Below are 23,838 nucleotides of genomic sequence, written 5' to 3'. Positions count from 1 at the left end.
AATTTGACAGAGTGGTAAGTGGCACTGCTTACATCCATTTTCCTCTAATTATTAAAAGCACTGTGCTTTTAATAAAACATAGTATTCTGTCATTGTATCCTTTGAGAATAGTGTTTTTAACCAAGTCGGTGTGAAATTACTGTGTCAATCTGTGTAGCCTTTTATGCTAGAACTTATTATGTATTAGATGGGTTACTCTCAGCAGTCCAAAAATCTTATTTTTAGAAGATTAAAAATATTTTCAAATGAAAAATTCTTAACAGTGGGATAACCAGATTAATCAACCACTGACTGTTTACCTCCTGGACCACAATTAGAATCCATCACAGCTACAGAACAGCATGTCATTTCTGATCAGAAGAAAAATGTTTCCAGTTAAATGAAATTTTAACTTCTTAGTGAGTCCATTAACAATAGCAGAGCTCCATACTGTGACCACAAACCAGTATTCACAAAGCCTTAAAAACAGTTCTTGTTGCTTTTGTGACTGGCTAGATAATTTCCTATCAGAAACAAAGCCTTTTTATTTCAATACAGGCTAAGATGCTCTTTTATGATCTGATTACTTCCATAAATCTTGCATAAAATTGTAGAATTAATCAGAGAAATAATTTTATAGAACACGATTATCTACTAATTCAGAAACATATATTTAAACAGAAATTTCAGTCTCCACTACCTCTTCAAATGACACACATGAGAGAAAGGCAAAAAAACATCAGAATTACAGTTTATTTCAGAGTCACAGTTACTAGTAAATTTTAGTGGAATTATCATTAAAAAAACCTTTATTTTTATTATTGAATTCAAAAAAAAGAACAGCAATAATCAACTTCAGACGTACCCAATTTCCTCCATCATTTTTACTCAATTCATATGAGTAAATTCAAAATATGAGTAAATTCAAAATCTCTGTTAGGGTTGTGTCTGTTCTCAAACTGCTGCAATCAGATGGTCTTTGTTTATTTGACATGTGCTTGACTGAATGTCCAGCATAAATTTCAGAAATTACATAGTCCTAAAGTATATGTAAGATTTATGTAACTTATCACAGCATGGCATGTTAGTGGAGAACAAAAATATTTTCATGAATAAACGTGGAATCATTCATTCACTTAGTGCATTAAATGTGTTTGATTATATGGTATTGTTAGTTAATATAAATGGAAATAAATCCTTCAAATCTAATTTTATAGATTTTACTTGACATGTATAATATTTTGTTCACAGCTTCATGTAGGAAACAAAGTTGTCTATTTTGACTTCCACTCAAAAATATTCTTGTACTGAATCCAATAACACTAGTTTAACCAAGGCATTATTTCTTTTTAGCTAGTATGCATGTTCCAAAAAGATAACAAAACAGATAGATTAGAAGATAGTGTACTGTAGGGAATCCACTCCTTCCCTTGATCTTTTGTTCCAAAGATGATTTAACCAGTCATTACATACTTCTGCCTATTCCCTTAATTATCTGGCTGTTAACATTGGTTCTTATTCTGCCTTTCTCTTTCACATACATGAGCTTAAAGAACACTTTTTCCCTTGAAAAAAAAGACATTTAAAAGACATTTCTGCACTGCAAAGTCATAACCTTTTTGTTGTCTCTTTGAAATTAAAGTTTAAACTTATTAAATCTCTTATTATAAGACATTTTGTCCAGCCTATTAAACACTTTCTGTAATTTTCATTGAATTTACTCCAATTTTGCAATGTTCTTTAAAACTGACTCTGCCAGAACTACAAAGTACTGCTGTACTGATCTTGCAGTCAGAGAGAAAAAGTCTTCTGATCTGTAGGCATAGCCTTACCTTATATGATATAAATGTCATGCAATTCAAATTGCTTTGTATGATGCCCTTCATAACTATTTACTCATCACTAATTTTATGATCGATGTTGTGTTGATTTTCAGGTGTTTAAAAAAAATATTGGATGCTCTGGACCAACCACCAGTGCCTGCAGAACCCCTCTCCGAATGCTCCCTCCTTTGTGAAATACTTTTTTGAGATGTTTTAGTTAGCAGGTTCATAAATTACTCATCCTGTGCCCCTTGACAACGTACAGTATTTTACAACCGGAGTGTCACGTGCAACCAAATCAAAACACCTCACAAAGGCATACTTACACTGCCACTACCAAAAGCTTGACAACAGTTAACCTGTTTCTACGCTAAGAATACCACTTATAGAGCTGAAGAACTTGCTCTTCATCAATCCTGCACTGTGCTCTCTGAAGCATGTAAATTGTCTCAAGCACAGCTCATAGAATCATAGAATGGTTTGGGTTGGAAGGGACATTAAAGAACATTACATTCCAACTCCATCCCTGCCATGGGCAGGGACATCTTCCACTAGACCAGGTTGCTCAAAGCCCCATCCAACCTGAACATTGAACAGGTCCTGAACCTGCCAGGGACGGGGCATCCACAGCTTCTCTGGGCAACTTGCGTCAGTGTCTCACTACCCTCACAGTAAAGAATTTCTTCCTAATGTCTTATCTAAATCTACCTTCTTTCAGTGTAAAACCATTCCCTCTTCACTTATCGCTACATGAGCCTCTGTTATTCACTACATATAATGAATACAGCAAATGAATCAACAGGCTTTCGTAGAAAATAGAGTATGTCTGGCAAAACTGGTATTTTGACACTGGAAAAGCTCATCTGAAACATACAGGTTTATTTTATTGGTTTGTATTTAAGAGTCATAGTAACGGATTAAAGTCACACATTTGGGTTTAGGCAAACAGAACAAACGGATGATCTTATGCTAGTATATGTGATATGAGGAAATGGATAAAAACAGATTGGAATTTTGTATGGGTGGTAAGTTGATTAATTACTTGGTCTAAAAGGGGTTTGAGTCACATTTTAAACCTTATCACTCCACATTTTCTTGCTTTTTCAGTGCACATAATTAAGTTTTAGTCATTGATTACAAATGAAAAATTCAGCCATTGTGCTAGTTTCACACACATTAACTAGGGGTGTTTAACTGTGATGGAAGACCTTTTCTAGGGGGTTCAAGCTGTTGAGTAGCTTTTGAAATAGTATCCTATTTGCAATGAATCTCAAGATTCATTGCAAAGAAGAAAAATTTTTCAAAGCATACATTCTGTATTAAAATAAGACAGATTTCTGGCTTCCAAAACAGCCTTCCGGAGAGGGCAAGATTATACTGAAAAACATAGCTCTAGATAAATAAAATAAATCAGTAGTTATTCCAATATAACAGTATTTCCAGAAAATGATTGTCCATTTTAATGTGTTTAACACAAGACATGTTCAATCCTAAACTGGCAAATTCCAACAGTGTGTGTAACACAAATGTTGAAGGTGTCTAGCTGGGAACTTTGCTTAAATAATTCACCAATGTAGACATATTAAATGCAAGTTATTTCACATTTCTTTCATGATGTTGATCATATAACCTCCAAAGGAAAAGTACAGTAAGAAGATGAATCCTTACAGACAATCTATCAACTACCAAAGATTTTAGGACCCATCTCTTAAAAGTCTTCAGGTTAGACATATCACTCCAATAGAAAAGTTTTCTATGAACACTTCTCCTATTACATTTGGATCAACATCTTAAAGACAACAGTCACATGAAATAGTGGTAACTGTCACTGGTAACAAAAAAAGAGAAAATGGGTATCTTACACTCAACACGTCCAGACAATGGAGCTCAAAAAAAAAAAAAAATAAGTGAAGGACATGCCAACCCAGAACCACTCTTATTGCAAGGTGGCAGCATTAGACAAAGGCCATCACAATGAGAAACAAGTTTTTTCCCAAGTATTATTTTCCTAACCTTTAAGTCTAGTAATTATTTCGCAGAAAAGATGTTCAGCAGAGAGAAAGATCCAATGCTGACCTTGACTAGATCAGCAGTGCAACCTTATGAAAAGCCTGAAGAACATACAATTCCTTCTAAAGGGAAAGCATTCTAGTAAGCAAAAGATCTATAAGATGAAACATTTCAGTGCAATTTTTTTACAAACTAGTAATCTGAGTGATGCTTTGTATCAATTTTGAAAACCGTTGTTCATTGACAAACACAGCCATGCATCAATTGAATACAGTATTTTGTGGTTATTTTTGCCATTTGATGTAAACATGGTTTTCAACCTGATAGCTGCTTAGGCATTATAGCTTTAAATCCATGTCTTTCACAAGAAGAATGAGATTTCACCAGCGATATGCACTTTTCACACTGATTTACTATTTCTACAGATGCCTGAGGAGTTCTGTTTTGGAGACTGTTATTCTGAAATTCTGAGTCCTACTGATTTTATAAAAGCTTTGGGTTTTCCTTCCCCTCTCCCTCCTTCCCCAAAATATCTTTAAAAAAAATTATCCATGTTTCAGTGACACATTTTTGGCTGCAACAGCTTCAGGAGCCTTGCAAGGCTGTCAGGATATACCTCACTTGGCTGCGTAAAATCAGTCATCTGAAATTTAAATACAGTACATTAAGCAGCACATATTTGCCATTAAATTTCACTGTTTCCTTTTTTCCTTCCTGAGCTGTCATTAGAACAGCTCATTGTATTTTTCATGTAAATTGCTACAATTCTGTATATAAAACTAAACCTTCTGAGCCGACCTAGACCCAAGAGGTGGTTCAACAAAGGCTAGACAAAGCTTGAAATGCATAAAGCTTATTATTACTGCTTACCTTAGCAGTAATGGCCTCCACAACAGTTGTCATAACTCAGTGACAGACTACTTTATGGCCTGCAGACCTTGATACTTCTATTCTCCACTGTATATAATAAATACTTTTTCAAATTGTTTCTATGCTCATTTGTGCATTAAATCCAGAGTACAAGATTAACAATATCCTACTATCCTGTTGTGCTGATTAGACTGCATAGTAATGAGCACTTTTAGAATCATTAAGTAATTATAATGATGCAAGATGATATTTTAATTTTTTTAGAACATATATATATATATCCATTAAACATAAATGGGGAAAATATTTCTTTAACACTGTTTCTCTCAAACATTCCAGGATTTTCTTGGAGCAAAGTCACAAATTGGAAATCCCATTCTAAAAAAAGAAAGAAAGGACACAGAAGATAAAAGAGCAGGAAATTCAACTGAGCAGGTAGAAAGATGCAATCACTAATCTGTTTGAAGCAGTCCAATTATAGATCTGTATTAGATAAGAAACAGTTAAGATAAAATTAATTGAAACATAGCTTAAGTTTGAATAATTTGTTGAAACTACCTTCTCATTTCCATCACTGCAAATTAAACCTAAACTGGATGACAGCTTTTTTTATTTTTATTGTTTTAACCCCTTTGTTACTTTTATTGAAATTAATAGATTACCTCTGGCCAAAGCTATATTTCATTTTGCACCATCATTTCTGTAGCGATACTTTCCATCAAGTTGCTTCATTAATCTCTCACTGATGTGGGTTTTCTTAGTTTCAACTTCTTTCCAGTCTCACTTTGCTAATTCTTTGCAGATATAACCTAAGAATGTTTCTCATGTAAAATGTGATCTCAGTTCATATATCTCCTGCTCCAGCTGATTAAACCCAAGTCTGAAGTATTGCTTTTGATTTTCTTGTTCTGTGACCACACTAAAAGTCAACCTACTGCTGCCATTTGGAAAGAATTCATAATTCTCTTGCCTCTTCAGTTTCATGGATAATATTCTTCCCATAATTCATTAAAAGGAGATGAAAAGTGACAACAGATGAGATATACAAGCTACAAAACCAAGATTAGCAAAGTACTTGACAGAAAAATGTTTTCATAGGAAAGATGTTCTAAATAACCCATGTCATAATTTACTACTTTGCAATTTAAAATTAATAAACTGTGACATAAACATTTACATTTACATTGTGTTGATATTAAACTATTTCATTATTTCAGGATTGCTGAAGTAGGTAAATACTAAAGAAATGAGTGGATGTTCTTCAATATTCAAATTTTATATGAAAAAGACACTAAAAATACATATAATGAAGAGCATTATTTTGTTATTTACACTGTGGAAAAGCACAGCCATTTGGCTTAACCGATTGTTACGTAGGAATCCTCTCTCACAATCACAGTTATTTAGACTTTTTTCATTGCATAAATTTTAGAATCACCACAGTGTAATTTAATCTCCTTTTATTAAGTATATTTTGCCATTCAGAGGTTAGAAATGTTAAGGTATATATTACTACTAATATATTTCTTTAAACAAAAGGGCAGGTATTACCTTTATTAAGTTGGACTTTGGGAAAGCACCAAGCTTTAACTGAGAGATAAATATGCTTAAATCTGCTCAGCACCTGAAGCATTCCATTTTATTCAGATTCCTAAACAGTGCCTAAAATTACACTAGCAGATATCACATACAGGAAACGTTCCTGTGTATCCTTAGGTTGACTAGAATTGCGTTTTTTATGGTATTTCTGACTAAAAGCTGGTAGGCATTGTAGTTATAATGACATAAGAATGTTAACAGAGACTTAATTAGTATCTATTTCCGCATCCATGCTTACTACAAAAGCTAATGCTTAGCGTCAGGAATCCCTGCCCCATTAGTTCTTAAGGATTGAAGCCCTATGGTAGTGTAACAGTTTATGAGAACTTTATTGTAGAAAACAAGTAATGTGTCTTGTTCAAATCACTGTTTTTCTAGATCTGAAGCTGTAAATCAGCAGAGTTCCAGCAAAACATGTAAGTATGAATGCTAAGTACTCATGGGGGGGTCAATTTGAAAACATCTGTTTTTAGAGAATCCTGATAACTTGTTCACCATGTCACTCAGAATGCTTTCCACATCTGGAGGTATCACTTCCCAATATAAATCTGCACTCATTTTCTGTACTACTGTGTGTTCTGTGCTACAAAGGAGCTAAGAACTTCAAACTTTTTTAATTACTTAAAATGGTAGGGTACGATTCTAAAGCATATAGTTAGGTATTTCCACTGCTTAAAGTCTTGTAGGCCGTATCGGTACATAGGGAAAAAGATATATTAAAGTGCAGCCCAATCTTGTAAATGCTTCTGGCATGTTTCAAAATGTATTAGTCAGGTACAACTGAATCAAAGCATAGAATATTGCTAGCATATAAAGATTTTAGACATTTCAGCTATTCACAAAATTGTTCAAGTTAGGATGTTCTTGGCATCAATGACAAAAAACAGACAATCATTATTTCCCCTTACTTCTGCTTTTCATTTTTAGTGAAAAGACAAGCCTCATGTCTTGATGCTGAAATAGTATAGCAATACATTTAAAAAATAATTCAATGTGAATGTCATTATAATGCAAAACTCGTGTTATCATTTCACTATGGACACAGAGCTGACCTTTTTTCATTCATGAGCGAAATGCAGTCAAAGAAATTCATCATATACTGACTTTGTGACAAGTATGATTAGTAAGGGGCAATTTCTTGGTTTAGAAAATATTTTCTAAATATTCCTCTGTAGTAGTACACTAAAATTATTGTTTTATTACAAAATCTTGTTGATACTTTCAATCAATAGTATTTTGTTTTTTCTTAATTCACTATTTTCTTATTTTTCAGTGTAGTTTTTAAACATCTAAGAAAAACTCTTTTTCCATATTCCACACAATATGGATCATTCAGATCATAGAAATAACATAGTTTATTGTTAACAAGACAGATAGGATTTTTACTTGCATACTGAAGCTCCTAGCTAGCATTAATTTATGCATTTTAAGCATAAAGTTAGACATGTCCAAACCTTTCATCTTCTGTAGGTTTTGGAGAGCTGAAATCCAGGATGTATCCAACTTGTTGAGGAAGGAAAAAAACATTAATCTATGGCTTGACCCAATGTCCACTGACAACAAGAAAAAGATCAAATTATTTCTAGTTGGTTCGGGATGAAACTATTGACCATTTACGGCTAAATTACCTCCAGAAATTGTTATTACATATTGTTGAATCATCAAATTAGGGGTTTTTTATTCCTCAAGATAGCAAAAATAAAGCTGAATAGCTTTTAATATTTTATTTTATTTATTTTAATTTTACATTTTTATAAGTTCTACATAGTGGTTGTAATTCAAGGCAAAGCTTGGCTTTTTATAGAGAATTCTCCCATATTATTCACGAAAGTGTTCTGCAGACTGAATAAACTGATCAATTGACCAATGACTGGCTGCTGGAGTTAAAATCATGAACAGTGTGCCCAGAATTCTGATGAGACGGACTTTATATTCAATAATTTTTTGTCTAAAAAGGACATATAAACATTTATGTTCTATTTTTACAAAGCTCATTGCTTTATTGATTCACAGATATTGTTGTGTAACCTGATGCAGTCTAAAACACAAAGGAAGAATCAAGACCATACCATTAAGATCTTTGTAGTTTGTTCTGTAATAGGGCTATAATTTTCATATACTCTATATGCTCTTGTTCACTCCTATACTCTTCTGGCTGGTATAAACACTTTCTGTTTCTCTCTTTGTAAAAGTCATGTTAGTACATAACATTAGTACTAATAATGTGTACAAGGTATACCAGCATGAACTATACCAGGCAGAGAAGATCCAGTAAGTGATATTGCTGTGTGACTTCATTAGAAACAGAAATTCTAACCAACACCCTATACACCAGTTCAAATAAGCAGAAAGCTGCATTCCCTAAGGGAAAGAAAGTATAATCAATGCAGCACAATGTCCATTCCATGCTGACATTCTCAAAACTAGAACTCTGCATTTTGATATTGTCTGCACACATTCAGTTTTCTAAAGGTAATTATCACATGAGCCCAAAATGCAGTATGTGGCCCAAAAGAACATAATTACTGTGAATTAAAATTGTAAGACACTTTGAAGCTCCATCTTGAAATTCTGGGGAACTATTTCAGCTTGAAAAATTAAAAATATGGAAATGTAGAAAAAATATTATACATCACGTGTATCTGTTTTGATCCTCTTACCCATGATTACAGGAACAATCTAAGAGGAAATACATTCTGAACAACGTTAACTAATTTAAATTTAGCAGGTGCCAGGAGCACCTTTGGGAAAAAATAAGTGGTGGACAGAAAATGGCTAGAGTAAGAACATAAGTAGACATGGTTTAAAATGTATTTATATGTGATCTCAATTATATTTTTCCATTAAAAATGTCTTGATGTTTCGCCTGAAATGAAATTATTTCATTTAAATAGAGCATCTGAGGATATACTCCAAGACTAAGTAACCAGACAGATAGTAAACAGCAAATAGTACATGTAGCTTTTGGTCTCTTTCAGTGGACTCCCTTCAGCACAGGAACTGCACCTATTTGACAGTGGGGCATATAAAGAAGAGCTCCACATCAGCAGATTCCACAGAGTCCCAAAAGAGTTTATACATTTACAGTATTACATTAAATATTTTCTTGAAGTAAGCAACAAAGAAGTAAATTTGAAAAGCTTGCCTTACTTTTACTCTAATCAAAATAGTTGGCAAAAAAAACCCCCAACAACAACCAACCAAAAAAACCCCAAACCAAATATTCTAGGAAAGCCCATTAAGTGCTGTTAAGGTCCAAGTTCTGCTCATCTGTTGGTGTCTTTTTAACATAATGGATATGTCCACGTAATGCATTTTTTTGCTATTACCCTTCCTGTTCAGAAAAGGTGGTGAGTGCAGTCCCATGATAAGATATGCAAGATGGATGGCATCCTTTTTATTGTTTATTCTGTTTCTGTTAGGGGAGGGGAGATGGCTTAGATTTGGGTGTGGTTTTGTGGAGTTTTTGGCTGTGCTTTTGGTTCCAGAAAACTGGAAGATGTAGCAGACACTAAAATGAGGGAGAAATCACTTTTTCTTTGGAGGAATTACTACACTTGCTTAGTGGACACACTTCAGACTACAAGGTTCTGGACACGAAGACCCAGAACGCAGCTGGAAACCTTCAGGTTATAAAGAGGCTGAGAGTCACACTGAGAAAAATTAAGTAGAAAAATGATACTGGAGATATGATTGAAAGTTTAGGGAACAAAGCAACTTAATATGTCATTCAGTTAAGTGGTATTAAGCCTGTAAGCAGGGAATTGCTGGGAAGAACAAAGCAGGTAACAAGAAGCATGTAAAGAATTTTTTTGTTGTTGTTGTCCTTATTTGCTTTGAGTTATGGGGTTTTTTTAATTCAGAAAGATTAATATTTTATTTTTTACTCTAGTAATATTTGTGTTTCTACTTTAAACACCTTTTGGATTGTAATTCATTACAAAAAATATTATAGATTTATTAACTTCAAAGACCTGGTTGACTGGAGGACTTGTCAAAGTAAGACAGTGAACATTTTACAAGAGAGAAGGCAGGAGGTAAAGAATTGCTATAAATTCTTCAAAGTGAGAAAGATTACTCGATAGTTTAATACTGGGCACCCTTATTTGTTATTATGATTAATGCCTTGTGTGACAGTACAGAATATATATAAGGGGCAGGATTTACACCCTTGTAAAAAAATCCTATAATGGAATATAGAATCAGACACTGCACAAATCAGAGTGACAGAAAATCGCACATTTGTAGGTGACCATGCATGCCTTGTCATATGTTTGCACACACACACCACATTCAAATTTTAAAATGCAGATAAATGTTGAGTGCTGTAGGTGGACATTCTTATTCTAGGTAACTATGCATTACATTTACATTAACAATAAAGGACTCCAGCCAATATGAGCTAAACATACTAATTTCAAGGCAGTCAGTTCTCTGTAACTTGAAGTTATATCAGTGTGTAATGTCTTAGAACTCTCCAATTCAGACATAAGCCATAGATAGTATTGACACAGATTACTATTAAAATTCTCTCTTCATTGTGGTATGAAGAACAGTCTATACGACCACTGGAGCTTATGAACTTAAAATTTAATGCTTATATGGTTCATGAATAATGGCACCAGTTAATGAATTTGAAAACTATATTATCCCTCAGAACTTACCCTTGTTAGATAATACAGGAATCCCAATAAGGCTGTGCAAAGTTTCAAACAGGCTGTATTGGAATCCTTGGTTTGCTGACAAATTACGGATTTTATATTATGCACATGACACTTTCTTTGGTTGTCAGACCTCTAGCAAGTACACAGATTGCATCTACCTTGGAAGATCAGTTTTGACAGTAGGCAACATACTGTGCAAATTACATGCCAGACTCAAGAGTTATACAGAAGTACACTTAGGACATACTACTATGCCCATCATCATGTCATTAGGAAATGGTTGGGTCAGTGACTCACCAAATTATAATCAAACTCATTTGTACCTAGAAGAGACCTGTATGCACCTGTATTTTGCAGAGACCAAGTCCTGTTTTACATACTGAAATTAGAGATCTGAGTTTCATTACAGCACCCCTAGTTTCAGAGCAACGTTCCCTGAGAAGTTGTCAAGAGGGTTGTAAGGCAATATTGGGTGTTACATTGATGTTGAAAGCTTCAGAGAATTTACCAGTTACTAAATGCATGCAATTTTAATCCAAGAAAATAATTTGGTTCTTGTGCGGCACATACATACTTATCCAGGAGGTATCCAAATCAGCATTTTTATACCACATTTTAATCATAAACTTCTCAAAATACCAAAAAATATTTCAGAAATTTATATATACTTTAAATTAAAATCAGCACTACTAGTGGCACTTATATATTTATATGAATATATTTGGTACCTGTAAGTGATATGTTTGTGTTGCCACTTCTGTCCTGTTAACGCATAGCGTTTCCGACGAACGTTAAATTTGGAGCTACCTCTTGTTTGGTCAGGCACACCACATCGAGGCTTCTTCATCCAGCTACAAGAAACAGCAACACATAGTTAAAGCAACATGAAAGACAAATCATAATTGCTGCATTTAATTAATAAAAAGATCATTCTTTTTTAAGTTACGGTTTTATCAATTTTGTGTCTACATGCAACAACGAATAACAAAAGGAACAGTTATCTTGTTACCAGATGTATAGTTCGTAGAACTTCCCTGTATCACATGACCTTCAGAAACTGATTTCTTTGCTGTTATTTTTCCTGGTTTTCTTTTGCTATAACCTCTGAACAAAGACTTCACAACTGGACGAGTATTTCACAGGCAATAATTTATACCGATTCATTCAAGGTAATTATGATCTATATCACTAGCTTGCTTCCTGAAGGTAAAGTTACAGCATACACACAAAGATTTAGTCAAAGCACTAGTTCCTAAAATATTTTTTTCATTCTCTGATCCTTCTTTTTTGTCTTATTGTCAGTATATTTAAATAGGTCTCGAACTCTTTTTATCAGAGAGTCCAGTCAACTGCCAGAATTTTTTTTTTCCATTCAAGATATTGAAACTGCTAACTTTATGATACTATTAAGTTCTTCTCTTACACTTTTCACACAATGAATAATGTCTAATTGCAGCTGTAAGCACTTAATGGCGATATTTCACTCAAGAATTCCGTTTATTTAAATCAAAATCAGGCTGAAAAAACTCTAAATCACAAATAACAAAAATGACCATTGCAGCAGAACCAGGCTTTCCAGAGAACTGCTTGATTCTCACAGTGACCTTCAATATTTCAATTTTTTCAAATATTTTAAAAACTTAGAACTTGTCAGCATTCCAGATATGCCAAAATTAGGATGATATCTAATTCAAAAGCATGAGTTCAACAGCAGAATAATTAAACTGTTTCTCACTTGTAGAGTAAGAATTTATTTAGTTTGAGTAAACTTTAACAAAACTCAACTGAAGTTATTATTTTATATGAGCTGAAAAGCTGCAGAACAATTTACCATCAGGAAGACAGTACGATTAAAGACATCGATTGCATAAGCAAAAGACAAACCTCCTTTGTTACTTTTCTATAGTTTTCTGATGGTATTTACCACAAAAGTAGTCATACCCTGTATTCAGGCTTGCATGAATGAATTTCTGACCATTATACTGGCATTTAAGCCTTTTTTCATAAATAAATATACACACAGCAGCTGTATGTATGTATGACTGGATAACAGAAAAGTCATTTGAAATGTCATCTCAGAATGTAGTCTCCTTTGAAAACATGCGCAGGTAGCAAAAACTCAAAAACATCTTCAACCAGCCAACTATGTTCCATTTTTTTCCAGTAGATATTTTTAGTTCAATATATGCAAAATGAAGAAAACCATCTTGTTTCGTTCAAAAGAAAATAAAAGAAAATATGGAATATTTACAGTATAAAGGAGGAGTGTGTGTGTGTATAAAGAACTACACAATATAAGGAATTACAGAATTACAGAATGGTTTGGGTTGAAAGGGACCTTAAAGATCATCTAGTTTCAACCTCCCTGTCCTGGGCAAGGACACCTTTCACTAGACAAGGTGGCTCAAAGCCCTGTCCAACCTGGCCTTGAACACTGCCAGGGATGGAGCATCCACAGCTTCTCTGGGCAACATGTTTCAATGTCTCACCACCCTTCACAGTGAGGTATTCTTTACTAATATATAATCTGAATCTACCCTATTTCAGTTTAACACCATTACCCCTTGTCCTATCCTTACATGCCCTTGTAAAATGAAGTAATTGATTTTTCAGTTCTGTACTCAAAGAATTAGATGTGCAGTTTTACATCTACTAATACAAGACAAACCATATTGCATACTGAATGAATTTTCAGAGATGGGATAATCCAGACAAAATCAGCCACACTAATAAATCAGTATGAAGAGGTTTAACAGTACAGCCAGACTTACAACACTTCACAAATGCTGCAGCCATGGGTGTTTGCTGTAGCAAAGTATTGCTTAAATGTATAAGTAGGAATTAAGTTCACCAGCCTGTGGGAAAATACAAAATTTTAGTGATAGTACCAAGACGGCACTACATACCACTTGCACTGATAAAGACTGATGGAGGTGTCTGCAAAAACTTTAACGGGTGACACATCCATCAAGTTACAAGTGGGGAAGCCAAAACTTATGAATTTGACTGCCCGAACTGAAAACATGGAATTCATAGTTACCTGTTTCAAATAAGAAACACATAATCATTTGCTGTAATTTCTGGTCAGAATAATTACAAAGTATGTGTGGCACATAAAAGAGCTGGCTATCAAGTGTATCTTCATGGAAGACAATCTTCTTTCCCTTGTGTCTGCAAGGCAATACTGCACAATCTATTAAACTTTACCCCACCAGTATTTGCTGAAACACCCTACAAATTTACTACAGGTTCTTCTGTTTTTTTAAAAGACATGTCAATTCAACAAAGAGGACGTTAGCAACTTCTGGGATGAAATATTATTGAAAAGTTTAATTTCCTCTAATAAGAAAAGAAACTGAATGAAAGAAGCAGATTTTAGTTACAGACCAAACGGCAGTTCTTTTCTCAGAAAAATGATAGCATATTTACACTTCAGCAAATGAGATTAGAATTGGTTCAGACCTCAGAAAACTTTTAGACACGTTGTCAGTAATGTTTTTTTGCAGCACATGTTAGATCAGCATGCAGTTACCATGCATTTTAATGATACGGTATATTAAAATTATGCTATTGAAACTGCACACACACATTGCAGAAAAAGACATAAGTGTAACAAAAGATCACTGTTCTCACCTTAAAGTGACATCACTACACCAAAAGAAAGAGGCAAGGAATAAAGCAGAAACAAATAACTATTATATTTCATTGGAAACATTGTACAAAAATGTTGAGGTCTTGTATATATGATGTATCACTTATAGTTGTATTGTTCCAAGGGCAATGACTTCAAATCAATTGAACTGCCTCCCCCCGTCAAGAAAAGAAGTTTAACTTATTTAGCTTAACTGAGGGAGACCTATTTTAGTAACAAGGTTTGCTCACTGGAAAACCAGGTGCAGGTAAATATCAATATTCCAGGTTGTGAATCTGAAAGCAAATCTTCAAAGCTGTCATTGAAATAACCTCTCCAGTTACATCAAAGGTTCAATAATCTTATGGAAAATAATGTTACCATAGAATGGTTTAGACTTAGGATTTAATACAAAAAGTCAAGAACAGTAGGTAGCATGGATTCAAAATTCAACATTGCGTTATCTTACTAGAACTACTGACAATCCATTTTTAGCAAAACAAAACATAGCCCAAAATAACATGTTATGAAATTCAAGCAGTCACAATTTGTTCTTGCATCGATTTTGAAGTGGTATGTACCTATCAAGAACATTATGCTTGATACCTGATTGGTTTGGATGGGCAGGGGATGTTCCATGTTGTTGTGCTGTCTGACCCACTAATGTTCTTACTGTTCTTACATGAGGACTGGGACTGTGGTTCACACACAATATAAATCCCAACGTAAATCAAACAGAAGCCTTTGTGCAAGTTGTTCACTAGCTTTCAGGAAATTACCTTCATGTAAAATTTAAGGGAAAATGCAATTTGTAGCTGAAGAGTTGGACTATCACTAGATCTATCACTTAGATCTTAGCTGAGCTAAGTTTAGCAGTCAGAATTTTAAAGAAATTATTACATGCTTAGTACCAAGTTCAGTATTTTCTAGCACACAAATGAGGCAAAATGTTAACAACTTCTGGCACATCAATTTTCTTCCTTTTTTAATATGTTAAAAATATTTTTTTAAAGTGTAATTGTTCTCAAACTGACTGGAAGACTTTTGTCCATAGTAACCATTAATGCTCATGACATTTGGTTATACTTAGAGCGTAATATGGTCTTCCATCTGAGGGGGAATTGACAAACACGACACTAATTTCCATTTTATTCCAAATATAGCTGCTTTTAACAACATGATCAAAGTCTTCCATGTTCTTGAGTGCTTGTTCAAGCTCAATTTTTATTTTTTTTAAATAATTGGTTTTCATTTTTAAAAGGGTGTATATGGTTAATGACTTTGTCTTGCATCTGTTTGTTTCTGAACTTGTAGAAATCTTTTATGCAGCAGCCCCTCAAAATTAATATTTTATCAGTACTCAGTAAGGAAGCTTAAATGTGACTAATGTAATCTATCTGTAGAGTATGTCACATTAAGTTCCGCTCTTAGCTCCATTAGTGTGAATTTTGAGGAGCTATATATGTCAAGAGAATTAAAACAATTTAGACTCAAAGAAAATCTGAGAAGATTAAAATAAAAATAGGCAGCAAAACTGTTCTTCTAGTAGAGAGAGAGCTAAAACTGAACTTCTCAGAGAGAAGAAACCCTTTCTGTCTCCTCACTTTTTTAAGCCTTCAGGAAAATGTTTTGGTGTAACATGGAATCAAAACACTCAAAGACCCCATCTTTGGTCAAATGTTTCCTCTCGTTTACCCGTGATCAAAACTGCTGCTTAGTCTGTATAATGTTTTTATTATTGGTAGGTTTTGTTTTTCTTTTTTTTTTTGAAGAGTTATAGTTTAAAAAAAAAAAAAAAGAAAAGGAGTTTAACTTGATGACTTAGTGGATGGAAAAAATATAAACATTTAAGAAAACTACTGAATGGAATGGTACCCTTAAACTTCTGGTGTGGAGAGTCAAAAATTTATGTAAAATACTATGTTTTAGCCTTGCTACTGATGATGACTTGTCTGCAAGACTTCTCCTTGAACGTTTGCTGAAGGTACAAGACCTTATGCATAGCTTTTGAACAAAAACGTTTACTAATAAAATAGGCCACTGAGTCAATTTCAATAGCTCAAAATTTATCATTCATGCTTACTGACTGATAATATATAAACAACAGAGACCCCACATAAATATGATTACATCTTCATTACGAACCTTGACGTAAACTCAGTTAGAAGCTCATCTGAGCATTAATATAAGCACATTTGCCATTTATTTATAAAGGTTGACATTAAAACAAAACGAATGCTTTGTTACTATTGCACAGCTTTAGTCATCATCCTATACACAACTATTCTATCTAACTATTCTATCCAAGAAGTTTGTAATGTACCTCTTTAAATTGCAAAACATATTTTGGAAAGAAACATGTATAGCAGTTTTTATAACAGACAACACCTAGTCTTTTTCTACTCAGTGTGTTTGGTTTAGGAATGTGAAAGACCAGGATACCAAGAGTGGATCCATTTTCAGAAGTGTCTTTTTTAATGAATCATTGACTGTGTTTGGTAATATATTAATGAATCACAGAAAATACTGTGATACCCCATGCAAATGTCAGGATTTCACTGAGTTTGCCATTGTCATGATACTTGTATTCAGCATGTTCCTCATATTTTAACGCCACTATAATATCTCTTTCTACCATTCTTCCCTATCCCCAGCAATAAGCATGCATCATGCTTTTCAAGCCACTTGGGAAACAAACAAAAATCTATAGCAAAAAAAGTGAATGGTGAGGAGTAGGGGGAAGATGAACGCTGTTCACATTTATGCATGCCAAAATTTTTATTTTATCTTTTTTCCAGAGCAATAAAATCCCCCCAGAGGACTTTTGATCATGATGCTGCAGGACATTATTTCTCTATTAATACCCCTAAAGTTGGTCCCTATCAACTTATTACTATAACTTCATTTAATTCTTTGTCCTTCTGAAGACAAAGAGGCACATAATAATCTCTTCTCAAAACATGCTTGAGAAGCAGGTAAATCCTCACACACAAGACGATAACATATTGTTTTTATGAGGTTCCTGCTACACTTACTATTTTGTAATCCCAGCATTGTAAGTGATTATAATATATGAAGTTGCTAAGCCACTGTCCATCATATTTGAAAAATCATGGCAGTCAGGTGAAGTTCCCGATGACTGGAAGAAGGGTAATATAAATCCCGTTTTCAAGAACGGGAAGGTGGAACACCCGGGGAACTACAGACCAGTCAGTCTCACCTCTGTGCCTGGCAAAATCTTGGAGCAGATTCTCCTGGAAAGCATGCTAAGGCACATGAAAAACAACGAGGTGGTTGGTGACAGCCAACATGGCTTCACTAAGGGGAAATCCTGCCTGACCAATTTGGTGGCCTTCTATGATGGAGCCACAGAACTGATGGACAGGGGCAGAGCAGCTGACGTCATCTACCTGGACTTGTGCAAAGCGTTCGACACTGTCCCGCACAACATCCTTGCCTCTAAATTGGAGAGACATCAATTTGATAGATGGACCACTCGGTGGATAAACAACTGGCTCGATGGCCACAAGCAAAGAGTTGTGGTAAATGGCTCTATGTCCAGTTGGAAAACAGTAACGAGTGGTGTCCCTCAGGGATTGGTGTTGGGACCGGTCCTGTTCAACATCTTTGTCGGCAACATGGACAGTGGGATTGAGTGTGCCCTCAGCAAGTTTGCCAACGACACCAAGCTGTGTGGTTCAGTTGATACGTTGGAGGGAAGCCATCCAGAGGGACCTTGACAGGCTTGTGAGGTGGGCCAATGCCAACCTTATGAAGTTTAACCAAGCCAAGTGTAAGGTCCTACACCTGGGTCGGGGCAATCCCAGGCACTGCCACAGGTTGGGTGGAGAAGAGATTCAGAGCAGCCCTGCAGAGAAGGACTTGGGGGTGTTGGCTGATGAGAAGCTTAACATGAGCCAGCAGTGTGCGCTTGCAGCCCAGAAAGCCAACTGCATCCTGGGCTGCATCAAAAGAAGCGTGACCAGCAGGTCAAAGGAGGTGATCCTGCCCCTCTACTCTGCTCTTGTGAGACCTCACTTGGAGTATTGTGTACGGTTCTGGTGTCCTCAACTTCTATAAAAAGGACATGGAGCTGTTGGAACGAGTCCAGAGGAGGGCCACGAGGATGATAAGAGGGCTGGAGCACCTTCTGTATGAAGACAGGCTGAGAGTTTTGGGGCTGTTCAGTCTGCAGAAGAGAAGGCTGCGTGGAGACCTCATAGCAGCCTTCCAGTATTTGAAGGGGGTCTATAAGGATGCTGGGGAGGGACTCTTCCTTAGGGACTGTAGTGGTAGGACAAGGGGTAATGGCTTCAAACTTAAACAGGGGAAGTTTAGATTAGATATAAGGAAGAAGTTCTTTACAGTGAGGGTGGTGAAGCAGTGGAATGGGTTGCCCAGGGAGGTTGTGGGTGCTCCAACCCTGGCAGTGTTCAAGGCCAGGTTGGACAGAGCCTTGGGCGACATGGTTTAGTGCAAGGTGTCCCTGCCTATGGCAAGGGAGTTGGAACTAGATGATCTTAAGGTCCTTTCCAACCCTTACTATTCTATGATTCTATGATTAATCACAGAGAAAACAATAGTAAATTATCACACACTTCTGGCCAAAAGAGAGTATGTATACTTTCCGTGAGGACGAAACGGAAAATTATTTCAAACATTTACAAAATACTGCCATAAATTAACTAAAAATAAATAATAATTATCCTTTGTTACACAGTCATATATCCAAAGAATATTCACTGGTGTTAACTGATGGTAACATGAGGCCACAGTTTAATGAGTTTTTTTCTTAACACGAATGCAAATATGACAAGTCTTTAAGAATCAGTTCTGTTCCCAATTTGATTCAAGTTAACAGAACTCCAAATGTGTAAGTAAATGCAGAATTCATCCAGCATGAGTTATATAGGTACCTAAGAATTGCCACATTTTAATATACGTTTGTGTGTAAAAGAAAATAATGTATCAAAAGGTTTGTAAGACTTAATATCCACCCAATTGTAAAATTAATGTTTTAGATTGCTGCATAGACAGATTCTTTTGTCTCTTACATAGAAGAGTAAGGGAGACAACTTTGCTAACATGCTGGCCGACAAGCCCAGTTTAGCAAACATAAACCTCTCCCCTTAGCAATTGAAGTTTTGTTTCGTTTTTTCAACTCACTAACTAATACTCTAAGCAAAGAGATGTTTTTTTCCAAAGACATGGCCTCTGCTTTTCTTTAGGTTTTCTTTAGGTATTATGAACAAACTATTTTCCTTTTAGCGAAATATACTGCCTCCTACAAAGCTGACACTAAAGTGTCTTTAAAAGGCTACCAGTGACAGGTAGACCACTCTCCCCTCAAAGATGAATTGCTGAAGCTGGATAAAGAGCCTAGTCTTTCCACCCTGCAGACTGAATCATAAACATACTTTTGAACATGGCTCTCTCACAAGGCATTTACTGATATCGCACTGCATGTTCTAAGGTCCTTCAAATTCCTAAACTGCGGGACGTGTGATCAACTCACCTCCCCTCAGGCAGCCCTAAAATCTGCTTTGCTTTATTGCTTTTCAATGCAATAATGTATGTGCCAGTGAAATAAAATGATTTTTCTAATCCTGCCAGTATTTTGGGTAGTCTCTTCACTAAACTCTAAATGATAGAAAAATCATTCATGCCAGCTACTTTACTACAAAAGAATAATGAAAGATGACACATTGGGTTAGGGCTGGTAACTGGAAAATGAAGGAGGATTTTCCCCACACACACACTAAAAAGCATTTTAGAGAAGTAATAGAAACATATTTCAATGAAGTAAATGTTGACTATCTAGTGACAGTACTATTTTGTTACTATTTTATAACTGCTTACTTTTCAAGCAAAGCAACTTTTTCTAAAATCACAAGATAATCTTTATTTCATTTTACTTGGAATGAGTCCAACAAGCAGTTCAGCTCTTAGAATCATTGAATTGTTTAGGTTGGAAAAGGCCTTTAAGATCATTGAGTCCAACTGTTAACTTAGCACTGCCAAGTCCACCACTAAACCATGCCCCTGAGTGCTACATCTAGATCCCTATGTGCCACATCTTTTAAATACCTCCAGGGACGGTGACTTGAACACTTTCCTGGGCAGCTTGTTCCAGCACTTGACAACCATTTCGGAGAACAATTTTTTTCCTCACATCCAGTCTAAACCTCCCCTGGCACAGCTTGAGGCCATTTCCTCCTGTCCTATCACTTGTTCCTTGAGAGAACAGACCAACACCCACCTTGCTACAGCATCCTTTCAGGCAGTTGTAGAGAGTGACAAGGTCCCCCCTGAGCCTCCTTTTTTCCAGACTGAACAACCCCAGTTCCCCCAGCTGTTCCTTACTTGTGCTCCAGACCCTTCACCAGCCTCATTGCCCTTTTCTAGATGCGCTCCAGCAACAAAATATCTCTCCTGTAGTGAGGGGCCCAAAACTGAACACAGTATTCAAGGTACAGCCTCACCAGTGTTGAGTACAGGGGTGTAATCATTTCCCTTGCTATTTTAATCCCAGATGCATTTTCTTACTTCTGTACTAATACTCACTATTTTCTCATCATATTTTTAAAATATGGCATAGTATAAAGTTGTTTGAAAGTGCCTTTTAATAGCTCTGTTTCACAGTTTCTCTGTGTTCAGTCTGACAATAAAATCAGATACTGCTGGCCTTACAAAATTCAGAATTGTAAAGGGCATGCAAAGTTATTCCAATTTTACTGCATGTTAAAATGAGCACACCTGGTCTTTTCTCACAGGAAACCATCAAATTGAATGGGCTAACGGAGTGTGCTAAATTTTTTTTCAATGAGCATAAGGATACTAGAGACTTTCCAGTAAGAAAAGACATTTCATTAATTCTTGTCAATTTTGAATAGGTTGCTCCACTTCCACATTCATAAAATTATGGCTCTTTCTTCAGGTAGCCCTGAAACATTTTCTTTACAAATCACCTGCCCAAAGGCAGACAGCAGTTAGGCAGGCGTCTAACCTGCTGCCATGAAATACAGAGGATGTTTAAAAAAAAAAAAAAAAAACCACGCAAGGAGAGAGAGAAACATTTTAACTCCCCATCTGAAGCTGCAACACTATTTGAATATCCCAGTCACCCTGCTTCATGTGTTGTAACATTTTTCCAGTTCTATTTTACCCTGCTTGAAACAGAAAAGTCAAGAGCAGTTCAGTACTGGTTACTTACTCAATTGTGTTCCTGTCCACTTTTCCTGTCATATTAATGCCATAGAACTGCTGCATGGCAGCTATAGCTGATTGCATGGTTTCTGCAGAGCGCAACACCGACATTCGGGGGTCAGTTGGTGGAAGGTAGCCATACTTTTGTAACCATACCTGCAATGACAAGTGCAGTGGCTATTAAAGAGAAATTAGAGGTAAATAAAATGCTCCCTAGTAATCTTGTACCATATATAATGAAGATTCTAATTCACCAAGCATAAATCCTATCAGTTTGGGGGTTTGGATTTTTTTGAGAGAATAAATTCTTTGAGGCTTTTATTTTATCTCCTTTATTAAAGATACTGCTGTTTTAAGACTTACAGTGTTTTCTGCCTAAAAGCCATCTCTCTTTATTATCTGAAACTGCCTGCTTCAATTATTTATTTAATGTATTTACTTATTTGAAGTTACAACTTAAGCACCTAACTATGGCTCTAGGCACTTCGAGAAATTTTAGACAAAATATAAAATCTACAATATATGCCACATGTAATTGACTGTCTACAGCGTACATGATAATATTCACCAACTACAACAATAAATCTACAACAGTTCTCACAGAGTTACACTATATTGTTATCATCTCTCAAAGAATATGAAAGAGAGGAGCAGGGAGACATTCAGCCTTCTGAGAAGAATATCAAAATTACATACTTCTAAGCAAACCAGGTGGCCAAGAGATAGTGAAGTAGCAGAGTCTGTCCCCACTTACAGAAAACTTCCTGATAAGAGGATCTCCCTTTTTAAATCAAGATGGATTTAATGCCAACTGTTTATGCTCTTAATTGTGTAGAAATGAGAGGGAAAAGGCATGTCCAAATAACTGAGAGCTTTATGGATTAAAGCCAACAACATCTTAAGAACACCTGGAAAAACCCTCTGAAACACACCTTGTCCTCTTGAGGCAAATGTTTCATAAAGAAGTAGCTGTGGTTATCTTAATGTTTCTAAACAGTCTCAAAATCTAGCCTATACAAAACATAGTGTAAGACTTCTAAGGCAATGAATGCATTGATACAGCTTTAAAAAAATGTCTTAGCTCTTTATCTAAGGACTGGAACTACTCACTAGAATGAAAGGTACATATATGGCAAATCAACAAGACACAGCTGCAGCTTCCCCAGTAACAAAGTACTTGTGACCCCAAAAATGTGTACTTTATAAGAAAAGAATAAATAGATTAAAAAAACAAAAAAAATAGTTTCAGCCACTTCTTTCAAATGTATCAGTCCCAGTTCACGGATTCTGAATCATTACATTAATGAATGCTATCCACCCACTCTCCCCTTATAGTGTGTTGTGGGCTCTGTCTGCCTCATACAACACTTCTGGGGTTTTCAAATGTTTATACACACTGTTTATACACAGGCTAACACCAAACTGTGTAGTCTGCAATTTTCAGCCTTAAGTTTAACTTGCAGGGTCTACCAATTCAGTTCCATAGCAGGTTAACCATGTTGGTGGTATACTCTTTTACAGACACCGTGAAGAACCTCAAGATGGGTGAACTCATTGCTATGGCTCACTTTACTAATATTGAATGTGTATTATAGATGAACATTGTAAATGAGAATCAGTGTAAATGAGAAGATCAAACTGCCACTAAAGATAGGGGAAATCTTCAGAGTATGAGTTCAGATATTTCTAATTTAAAGAGGTTTACCTTCCCATAATGCAGTTCAGACAATCTCAACAATGTTTGTGAGCTCCACACAACAAGGAGATACAGTACAAACAGGATTAAGACCCAGCCTAACCTCTTTCTCCTTCACACTATCTCCATATATAAGAGAGCAAAAGAAGATTTTTGTTCTTATTCAAAATAAGAACAAGATTTTGTCTAACAGGTAGGAAGATGTTTGTATTTCCAGTATAAATTAATTGCTACACTCAATATCTACATCCAACTTTACATACTCTGACTTCTTGTCCTTTTCAGCCTCAAGTGGGAACTTGTGAACGCTAGGTTTGTCCTAGATTTGGGTGGTCACACAAATGATTTAGTTTATGTGTC

At 35.6% G+C, this 23,838-nt stretch overlaps 1 protein-coding gene across 3 annotated transcripts in view; it reads right to left on the bottom strand.

Annotated features, from left to right (window-relative positions):
• Nucleotides 1-23,838, bottom strand: part of MMP16 (matrix metallopeptidase 16) — a 187,117-nt gene that overhangs the window by 77,598 nt on the left and 85,681 nt on the right. The window contains exons 2-4 of one of the 3 annotated variants that reach the window (XM_030496653.1): nucleotides 21,790-21,938; nucleotides 14,579-14,593; nucleotides 11,674-11,796 (exon numbers count right to left, since the gene is read on the bottom strand). In XM_030496653.1, the coding sequence (XP_030352513.1) occupies nucleotides 11,674-11,796; nucleotides 14,579-14,593; nucleotides 21,790-21,938 (287 nt within the window). The remainder of the gene's footprint in view (nucleotides 1-11,673; nucleotides 11,797-14,578; nucleotides 14,594-21,789; nucleotides 21,939-23,838) is intronic. The other 2 variants (XM_030496662.1, XM_030496672.1) reach the window with 2 other exon arrangements.

Source organism: Strigops habroptila, chromosome 1 (assembly GCF_004027225.2).
Source record: "Strigops habroptila isolate Jane chromosome 1, bStrHab1.2.pri, whole genome shotgun sequence".
Classification (NCBI taxonomy): Eukaryota; Metazoa; Chordata; class Aves; order Psittaciformes; family Psittacidae; genus Strigops; species Strigops habroptila.
This window is presented reverse-complemented; position numbering and strand designations above follow the sequence as displayed.